This window comes from Ammospiza caudacuta, chromosome 5 (genome assembly GCF_027887145.1).
Source record: "Ammospiza caudacuta isolate bAmmCau1 chromosome 5, bAmmCau1.pri, whole genome shotgun sequence".
Classification (NCBI taxonomy): domain Eukaryota; kingdom Metazoa; phylum Chordata; class Aves; order Passeriformes; family Passerellidae; genus Ammospiza; species Ammospiza caudacuta.
Window position 1 is genome coordinate 26762514 of NC_080597.1, and position 10341 is coordinate 26772854.

Sequence of the window (10341 nt, forward strand, 5' to 3'; positions counted from 1 at the left end):
GCTGAGCCTCCCCTGCCGTGCACTCCCGCCTCACTCTGCACTAGGGCGCGCTGTACCAGGCTTTGGAGGGGCCGAACTGCGCACCCAGCGACCGTCCGGCCGGCCTTCCCCCAGGTTCACAGACAGCCATGAGGAAGGCGGCCCGGAGGACTCGTGTGCGGCGGCCCTGGAGCCCTGAGGGGCGCCGGCTGTCCCAGGAGCCTGAGCAGTGATTAATGCGATGGTATCGCCCGCTCCCCCTCCGCGCCCCGCCGCAATGGTGCGGCCCGCCCGCCATTTCGCCTCCCCCCGCCCTTCGCTCCCAGATTTCGCGCCACAACGCTGGGGGCGGGCAGGGGGCGGAGCGCTCCGGCCAATCAGCGGCGGCAGCGGCGCCGCGCGCTCCCTCTAGGGGCGGGGCGAGGGGGCGGCTGCAGCCCAATCAGCGGCGGGGCGTGGCGGGCGGGCCAATCGCAGCGCGCGGCGGAGGAGTTAGCGCGCGCTCCCCGCCCCGGTTTGGTTTCCGCCGCGCGTCGCTTTTGCCGCGAAAAAGTTTTGGGAGCGGATTCCGGTAGGGAGCGAGGTACGGGGTGGGATCGGGATCGGGGTGGAGGTCGGGGTGAGATCGGGGTCGGGGTGGGATCAGGGTCGGGGTCGGGTTGTCCCTGGGGTACTGCGGTGAAGGAGCGCGGCCCGTGCGTGGGTTGCGGCGCGGGGCCCTCGGCTGGGGCGATCCCGCGGGGCGTTGGGTGCGGGCCGGGGGAAAGAGGCGGCCGGGGCTGAGGCAGCGCTCCCGCCCCGCAGCGGAGCAGCGATCGCGATGTCCGGCTTCGACGACCCCGGGATTTACTACAGCGACAGTTTCGGGGGAGACGCGTCCGTGGACGAGGGGCAGGTTCGGAAGTCGCAGCTGCAGAAGCGGTTCAAGGAGTTCCTGCGGCAGTACCGGGTGGGCACGGACCGGACGGGCTTCACTTTCAAATACAGGTGCTGCTGTGGCCCCTTTTCTCCTTCTGAGCCTTGCCCATCCCCACCTGCACATCCAGTCCGCTCTTAACCTCCCTCCTGCAGTGCACACCCCACAAACAATAGCTGCTCTGTCTCTTCTCGTAGGCCATAAAAAGCTCAGTATTAAGAGATGCTTGTGTTTAACCTGACAGAAAAGCAGAGGTCTGGTGTTGTCACAAATTTTTATGCAGCCAGCCAGTGGAAAACGTAGCAATAGAGGGATCCACACTGCCAGGCACTGCTCTTAGTTCTGAGATTCTGTGTTTGAAGTTGTAGTGCTCTCTGGTTTGGAGAATTGTCTGTGTCCATTAAATCAGTGCACCACTCTGCACGTATTCCTTTCAACTCTATGAAGTTCCTTTGGCCACCTTTTGCTTATGCAGTTTAGAGACATAGCTCAACACGTTGAGAAAACATGGATATGCATCATAATCAAGGGTTAGAACAGGCTTTCACCTCTGAATTTCATTAATCCTGGCATTTTTAAGGAAAATGTTACCTGTTCTGTTATTACTTCCGTTGCTTTAAACCACATCTTATGTATAGTAATTATTATCCTACGTGCAAGTTTTTTCTCCCTGTTTATCTGGTCATGTAACTCCAGTAAATACTTCACATTGCCACTGTGGCACTGGTGTCCCTGGTCTTGTGTCACCTTTCAAAGTGGGCTTGGGTGAAAGGCTGCCCAGCTTCCCCTGTGCTTCTCCTGGAGCTCACCTGATTTTCCCTGCTTGCTTTCCAAACCAAGGACTCCCTGCAGAGCCTGCCTTTTCTGATCCCTGCTTGACTGCTGCTTTCTGCCCTGCAATGCTTTGCTGTTTCCTGCCTTGCAGGGATGAGCTCAAGCGGCATTACAACCTGGGGCAGTACTGGGTGGAGGTGGAGATGGAAGACTTGGCCAGCTTTGATGAAGATCTCGCAGACTATTTGTACAAGCAGCCAACAGAGCACCTGCAGCTGGTAAGGATGGGGGTTGGCAACCCAGACTATTGTCACGAGAGCAGCTCTGATGTTCTGCTGTAACAGACCCACTGATGGCCCATTGCTCCCTCTCTAGTTGGAAGAAGCAGCAAAAGAAGTTGCAGATGAGGTCACTCGTCCTCGTCCCTCAGGGGAAGAGACTCCCCAGGACATCCAGGTGATGCTGAGGTCGGATGCCAACGCAGCCAACATCCGCAGCCTGAAGGTGAGTGAAGTGAAGCCTGTGGTGTGATTGCAGGGCAGCTTTGGGGATCTGGTCTCATGGCTCAGGACAGGTTGTTGCTGTTCCTTTGAGGGTTCCCAGGGAGTACCTGGGGGCCCCCTAAGCTGTAAGTTCCCTGGTAGCAGCAGGCAGGCAAGGAGACTCCACACAGATTCTGAGGGTGCTCATTAGGTGAGCGTTTATTGGGGGTCCCACCCCCAGGAGCAGCATGGTTTCTGAAGGAGAATGGGGAAAGGGGAAGAGAGGGAGAGCCTAGGGAGAAAAGGGCCAAAAGAGAGCAAAGGGCCAAGAGAGAGCCTCATCTCCCTCGCACAGTTTTACAGGGAGATTCAAAGTGAGCACAGAATAAGCCTTGGGCCAATGGGATTACAGATACTTACATGATACTTCAGGGGAGGATCACAGGCTTGGAATAAACTGTACATTTTCAAGGGGTGAGACTGAGCATACAATTTAAATAAAATGTAACACCACAGCAGGTCACTCACTAATTTACAAGCAGTGTTACTCTGCAGCTCAGATCTGACTGCAGAGGGCTGTTATTGCTGGTTCCTGCTGCAGGGACATTATTGCTGTTGGTGGTGGTCTGCACAGAGTGCTCTGTCCTTTGCTCTCGTACTTTGTAGATTTCTATCCATCTTCCATTGATGGTTTTCTTACCATCCCTTCACCTTTGCCTTTTCAGTCTGACCAGATGTCCCACCTTGTGAAGATCCCTGGGATTGTAATTGCAGCAACCCCCGTGAGAGCCAAGGCCACCAGAATCACCATCCAGTGCCGCAGCTGCCGCAACACCATCAGCAGTATCGCCGTGCGCCCGGGCCTGGAGGGCTACGCCCTGCCCAGGAAGTGCAACACGTAAGCACTGACAGGCTGCAGGGCCAGGAAAGACTGCATTCCCTCCTCCTGCTCCTGCTGCATCCCATGCATTGCAGAATCCCTGCTCCACAAGGCAGCAGCATCTGCGCGGCTCTGCCTCCGCCCTTCGTGCTGCCCCTGAGCCAGTGTGCACTTCTGGCTGGCAGGTTCCAGCTGTCCCTCTGTGGGCGTGCTGGCTGTGACCCTGCAGGGTCAGTGCTGCGTGCAGCGTTGAGTGACCGTGTCCAGGGAGTTCTTCTTACTCATAGGGAGTTTCACCTGTTGTGCCTAAAGGCTCATTCCTGCCTCCAGCTGTCCCATAATGCTGTGTTAGTTGCTCTCCTCTTTTCCGAACAAACTCCTTGCTTCCACATTCCCACTCCTGAGGGGGCTATTTTGTGTTACCTTCCTTAGGGATGCTTTTCTGCTGGCCTTTTTACCCTGCTTTACAGCTCCTGGTGCCTCTGAGAGCTGTGAGCATTAAACTGCCATTGTGCTGCAACTCTCGAGGCAACCAGTCCTGGTGGGTTGTGTCTTTGGGTTCATACCTGCCAGTATTTATTTTCTGCACCTGAACTCTAATGCAGCTTTAGAGGGGTTTGGGCTAGGGATCATTCCCAATGTGTGTGGTCTGTAAAGCACCTTGTTCCCGATCCCTGACTGCATGAGTGCATCTGCTCTCTGGTGTTGCCCTACCTGAAAGCCCTGCATGGAGTCAGGCATCAGTCGTGCCACTCTGAGACAGCAGCAGGATGTGGAGCTGCTCTTTGTCTCAGAGAACTTGTAATCTAGCTAGGCAGATATGGCTGGAGAGACTGGGAGGTGGATGTCAGCCTTGTCACATTGCTAATTGCTTTCTCACCAGAAACCACTTAACATTTGCTTCGTGCATGAGGTTGTAAAGAAAAACGCCCTGCCGTGTCACCGAGTCTGTGCTGCTGCCCTCTGTGTAATTAATGAATTAGATCTAGCAGGGGAGGGGTGGGAGGCAGGGAGAGTGCTCAGACAAGTGTCACCCTGCCTCTGCTTGCTCTCATGTACACATTTGGCACTTGTAGAAGACAGGACAGAGAGCTTGCTGGCCTTTGGTGTGGCCCCATGTGTCTGCCCTTAGCTGCTGATGTGGCACTGCTTGGAGGGGCAGCTGTCCCTTGCTGTCCCCTCCTCAGGTGCGCTCCAAGGGTGGCTCCTCAGTGCTAACAGCCTCCCCTGACTGATCTCTCTGCACAGAGAACAAGCTGGCCGCCCAAGGTGCCCTCTGGACCCTTACTTTATCATGCCAGATAAGTGCAAGTGCGTGGATTTCCAGGTCCTGAAGCTGCAGGAGTCTCCAGACGCCGTGCCGCACGGGGAGATGCCCCGGCACTTGCAGCTCTACTGTGACAGGTACTGGCACAGCCCTGCCACCCTGCCCCTGCTGGCTGGTGCTGCTGCCATCCTTTCCCACCACCATCCTCTGCCTGTCTCCTCTTAGGTACCTGTGTGACAAAGTTGTGCCAGGGAACAGAGTCACTATCATGGGGATCTACTCCATCAAGAAATCTGCACAGAGCAAGAACAAAGGCCATTACAATGTGGGGGTGGGCATCCGGAGCGCTTACATCCGTGTGGTGGGGATCCAGGTGGACACGGAGGGCTCAGGTGAGGGCTGCTTTTGGTGTTCATTTGGTCTGTGTTGGTAGCCTGGTGTTGGGAGACACTTCCCACCCTATTCCTGAACAAGGAAGCGATCCCTCAGCAAGAACTGTTTGAAATCACAGCCTTCATCTATCTCTGCTGTTTATGTAGCAGAAAGTTCAAGCCATTCCAGGCTCTGACTTGTCCTGGGCTTTCTATAGTCATGTCCTGTAAGGCTTTTTCCCAGTCATGTTAAATGAGGTCTCAGCCTGGGTCCTCCAGTGCTAAGCCATCCCTGAGGATCCCAGCTGAAGTCCATGGTTAAGACTGTATTTAAAACGTAGTCCTGACTGTAATTCTCCCTCTGGTTCCTGCAGAGCTGCTTTGCCCAAGATCCTTGCTTTTTCTTACCAGCCTCTAAGGACACAGCCTGCCTTGCTGGGTTAGCAGATGCCTGCCCTCTCCACCCTTCCTACCTGGTGGCACTTGGCATCATTTTCAAGAGGGGATTTTGGTTGCAGTGTGCAATGTGGGGAGTGATACAGTTTCCTCTAAGACCTCTATTTGTTCACTGTTGCATCGTTCCCCTCATCCCTGTACAGGACACAGCTTCAGTGGCTCGGTGACCCCTCAAGAAGAGGAGGAACTTCGTCGCCTTGCTGCCATGCCCAACATCTACGAGACCATTGCCAAGAGCATCGCGCCCTCCATCTACGGCAGCACTGACATCAAGAAGGCCATCGCCTGCCTCTTGTTTGGGGGCTCCCGCAAGAGGTGGGGAAGGGTCAGCCCTGGTTCCCAACTGCACTGTTTTGTTACCAAAATAAATGCTCACCGTCTCTCCTCCCTCTCTCCTCCCAACCCCATCACTCCAGGCTCCCGGATGGCCTGACCCGCAGAGGGGACATCAACTTGCTGATGCTGGGGGACCCTGGCACGGCCAAATCCCAGCTGCTGAAGTTTGTTGAGAAGTGTTCGCCCATTGGGGTATGTGGCTTGAGGTGCCCACGTGTAGTGCACCCCTTTCTCCCTTCTGCTCCGTGTCTAGCCCCAGAGACAGGACCGTGGTCATGGCAGACACCTGCCTGTGCATCCACAGGCAGATGAGCTGCCATTTCCAGTACCAGCCTGGAAGGGATGGGCAGTGAGGGAGGGAAGGTGAAGAAGGTCATGCCTTTTATTATGCTGTGAGCCAGGCTGTTAGCAAATGTCCAAAGACGTGCCTGGTGCTGCTGTTTATTGTTGAGACTTGATCAGCAGAGGGGCTGGCTGGTCAGGACAAATTAAGTTGACTGCATCTCAGGCACGGACCTCCAGCTTGAGCCCAGGCATAGAATTATGTTTTCAGCTGTGTTTTTTTGTAGTCTCTATTAAACTCAGCCTCTGACTGTATTGTTCCCTCCAGGGGCAAACAAAGCTAATGCAGCAGCCCACCAAACAATGAATCACTCCCTCTTCTGTACTTAATATCTGTGTTTGTGTCTGCATGCCCTCCGGTGTGTCACAGCTGCTTAGTCTGAGGCTTGGGATGAGGCAATAGCCCTGCTCTTCACCCAGCACATCTGCTTTTTACATGTGCTGAGGGCTTTTCTTGGAGGTTCTTCTCTCGGGAGCTCTGGATTTTGTGGTGCCAGGGATGTTTTGTCTCTCAGCTGGAGCAGTGGCCTCCTGGGTGCTGCTGCAGCTGATGTCCTGTCCCTTTCCTTGTTCCACATCCTAGGTGTACACCTCAGGAAAAGGCAGCAGCGCTGCTGGCTTGACAGCCTCAGTGATCCGTGACCCTGTCTCCAGGAATTTCTTCATGGAGGGAGGAGCCATGGTGCTGGCAGATGGAGGAGTGGTGTGCATCGATGAGTTTGACAAGGTACCTGTGGGGCTGCCTGTGGGAGTGGGAAGGAGAGCCCTTGGGGTGCCAGCCTGTCCCAGCAGAGCCCAGAGCTGCAGGAGGAAGGGCAGCTCCTCTGAGACTCCCTCACTTCCTTCCAGGGAAGGTCGGGGATGGGGTTGCAAGGAAATTCAGTTACATCCCGCCTGCTTGGGCAGAGGTCCTCACAGACGTTTATGTTGGGGCTCACTTCAGTGAGTGTGTAGCAGAGGTGACTGATGGTGACTTTTTCTCCTTGCCTGGTTTCTCTCACTGGGATGTGAAGATGCGGGAGGATGACCGTGTGGCCATCCATGAGGCGATGGAGCAGCAGACCATCTCCATTGCCAAGGTGAGCTGTGGGTTGAGCATGCTGCCCTGAAGTGGCAATCTGAGAGCCCTGCAACCAGTGGCCACACATCTTTTGCCAGAACTGCCCATTTTAGAGCCCAGGCAGTGGTATTGATGGTTGCTGGTGTCACTGAGAGCAGCCAGCCCTGCCTGGAGGCTTTGGGCAGCCTGAACTTCGTGGCTTCTCCTTGCTGGTGGCTGTCAGGCTGCACCTGCAAACCCTTGCTTTGTGCCAGAGCTGCCCAGGAGGACTCAGCCCTGTCTGCCCAGTGTTTGTCTCAGATCACAAACCTGGGGTGAGGTCTCCTCTGTCTCTGCCTCGACAAAAGGTTTTAAATGAAATTACTCAGTGCTCAAGTCTCAGCTGAAGCCAGTCCCCTTCCAGAAGGACATGTGGGTCCTGTCCCACCATTACAGAGCAACTGGGTGCTACTTTGGGGCTTTATATAAATGAAAGTGATTGACAGTGAGTCCTTGAAGATGGCTTTCAACCTTTCACTGAATAATGACCTGCTGTGACATGGAGGGGGTCTTGACACCATCTTTTTTTTTTTTTGCCTTCACCCACAGGCAGGAATCACAACCACACTCAACTCCCGCTGCTCGGTTCTAGCAGCTGCCAACTCCGTCTTTGGGCGCTGGGATGACACCAAGGGCGAGGAGAACATTGATTTTATGCCCACCATTCTGTCCCGATTTGACATGATCTTCATTGTTAAGGATGAGCACAATGAGGAGCGAGACATGGTGCGTGGAGCCGCGGGTGCACTCTGGACTCAGGGTGCCCCTTTCTTTGGGAGGAGGAGGAGGCAGGGGCCTTCCTGCTCTCTGACTGCCTCTGCTTTCCCAGACGCTGGCCAAGCACGTGATGGCCTTACATGTGAGTGCCTTGACGCAGACCCAGGCCGTGGAGGGCGAGATCGAGCTGAACAAGCTGAAGAAGCTCATCTCCTTCTGTCGGACGTGAGTGTCTGTCGGGCATGCCTTTGGCACCTGGGAGGCAGTGGTGAGAGGCAAAGCACCCGGCACTCTGGGTGCCCTTTCTCTTAACTCCTGCCTTGGGAAAAGGCTGCAGGAGGAGCTTTCTGTGGTGCTGCAACACCCAGGGAAGGGAGGGGTGCCCAGGGTTCCCTCCCCTTGGGCGCTGGCTCCAGCTGGTGTCCTCCTTGCAGGAAGTGTGGCCCTCGGCTGTCGGCAGGGGCGGCGGAGAAGCTGAAGAACCGCTACGTCCTGATGCGCAGCGGCACCCGCCAGCACGAGCAGGAGAGCGACCGCCGCTCCAGCATCCCCATCACTGTCCGGTGGGCAGCACCCCCTCTGGGGCTAGGCCGTGTTACTGGGCTCGCCCAGGAAGGGGCTGGCCTGAGAGGGTGTGGCCCCAAGCCCTGAAAGTGCTGTGGGGGGAGGCAGGAGGTGCATGGAGTAGGGTAGGTGGGGATGGCAGGAGCTGGGGGGAAGAAAACACCCTTGAAGCGGCAGTAGAAAGCAGGGAATGTCTCTGGTGGCTGCAGGCAGCTGGAGGCCATCGTGCGCATTGCCGAGTCCTTGGCGAAGATGAGGCTCCAGCCCTTTGCCACCGAGGCAGACGTGGAGGAGGCCCTGCGGCTCTTCCACGTGTCCACGCTGGATGCAGCCATGTCGGGCAGCCTGTCAGGTGAGGAGGAGATGCTCTGTTGTGGGGGTAGGAGAGACATGCTGGGCCTGGCTGCTCAGGGCAGGGAGAGACGAGCTCCTCCTTCAGGACCTAGCTGTCAGGGGCAGGTGCTGGACCTCCTTCCTGAGCAAAGACAAAGCAATGCTTTGGGCAGCAAGGGGCCAGCATGGCTCTGGGGCTGTGCCTCACACAGAGAGCAAAGGCAGACACTGTGCTGCTCAGGGGAGGGCTGGTTTGGACCCTTGTGGCCCCAAGGGCAGAATCTGGTGCTAGGTGTGGTTTCCCAAACCTATTAATCCTCTAAGATCTTTTTCTATGGGCGTGAAGACAATGTTTCCTTGGGCAGCAGCATGGAACAAAGGGTTTGAAGAAAGCTCCAGCAGCCAGGTCCACATTGAGTTCTGTGGTTGGAGCTCCACAGCCTTTTACAGTGGAGTTGTTCATAGGTTCCCTAAAGTCTGTAAGCTGTGCAGGTGTGGTGGGAGACACAGGAGCTGAGCTCTGTGTCCTGGACAGTGACAGCTGGGCAGCACAAAAGCTCACTCAGTGTCTCCCTGCAGGGGCAGAAGGCTTCACGACACAGGAGGACCAGGAGATGCTGTCCCGCATTGAGAAGCAGCTCAAGCGCCGCTTCGCCATCGGCTCCCAGGTGTCCGAGCACAGCATTGTCCAGGACTTCATGCGCCAGGTGGGTCAGGGACCCAGGGAGGGCTGGGCTGTGAAACCAGGGACCCCAGGCTGCTGCTGGGGGCATGAAACCCCTTCCTCAAGGGCAGACTGGTGAACCTTTTGGTCATGCGTTAGAAGTTGTGTGTAGGGAATGGTGTGCAATGTGATTGCAGAGTTTAAGGAGACTGAGGTAAGTTTCTGCAAAAGCTCTGAGGGCTGGGGTTGTTTGGGGTCCTACCCTTGAAACCAGAACTGTTTGGTTTGTGACACTGGCTGCAGTCAGATCTAAAGTAGGGAAAGGAAGCATCAGTGTCTTGGGCTTGCTCCTTTTAGAGTCCTAGCCAGGCTTTGGCAGAGGTTGCAGGTTCCTGCTGAGCTCCTGTTGGCTATTCCACGCTGGCTCACCTTGCTCTGCTCTCCTCCTTTGCAGAAGTACCCAGAACACGCCATCTACAAGGTGCTGCAGCTGATGATGCGGCGGGGGGAGATCCAGCACCGCATGCAGCGCAAGGTCCTGTACCGCATCAAGTGACCTCCCTGTCCCAGGCTCCAGGAGGAACTGCTGCTGCTGACACTGCCCAGGAGCAGGCAGAGTGCCCCTGGGAGCTGGGGCCTGCTCCTGAAAGAAGCTTTTCCTCGGGGAGCCCAAAAGCCCCAGGCCTCCATCTTGAACGAGGATTTGTGGTGCTTAGGGCATCCCTTTTGTGCTCTGTTGCTGTGTCATGTCTGTGTTTCTTTGAACTTCAAAAGCTTTTAGTTTGTATTAAAATAAAACCTGATATTGGTGGCTTGGGATCTTTGCCCCTGAGGGGCAGAGGGGATGGATCTCCTTCCTCCTTTGAAGGGCGTGCAGGATTTTGGATAGAAGGGTGTCCCTCCTGCCTGCCCTCCCTTAATGCACTTACTCTCACCCAGGCTCCAGCCTCATGGGCAGCACCAGCAGCCCTGAAGGCAGAAACTCAGTTCTCACTCAGGGTTTGTCTATTAAGGCATGAAGCCTGTTGGCACAAGCTGTCCAGTTGGGCTCAGCAGTGCAGGAGGCACTTTGCCACTCCCTGTGTGCAGTCTGCTGCTTCCCTCCCCCTCAGCCAGTGGCAGTGAAGGAAATTATTTGCTGTTTGTTCCCTGCTCTTTGCT

The 10341-nt window shown here is 55.9% G+C and overlaps 1 protein-coding gene across 2 annotated transcripts; it reads left to right on the forward strand.

Annotated features, from left to right (window-relative positions):
* Positions 1-484: 484 nt before the first annotated feature.
* Positions 485-9977, forward strand: MCM5 (minichromosome maintenance complex component 5). 2 transcript variants are annotated; one of them, XM_058805585.1, is made up of 17 exons: positions 485-562; positions 784-966; positions 1821-1947; positions 2045-2173; positions 2877-3049; positions 4280-4435; positions 4524-4690; positions 5269-5440; positions 5542-5653; positions 6387-6530; positions 6817-6882; positions 7452-7628; positions 7732-7844; positions 8054-8182; positions 8393-8535; positions 9096-9223; positions 9635-9977. In XM_058805585.1, the coding sequence occupies exons 2-17, from the start codon at positions 800-802 to the stop codon at positions 9734-9736; spliced, it is 2205 nt and encodes a 734-aa protein (XP_058661568.1). In that variant the 5' UTR covers positions 485-562; positions 784-799; the 3' UTR covers positions 9737-9977. The 2 variants fall into 2 exon arrangements, with proteins under 2 accessions (XP_058661568.1, XP_058661569.1); XM_058805586.1 differs by having other exon boundaries at positions 504-550.
* Positions 9978-10341: the final 364 nt, after the last annotated feature.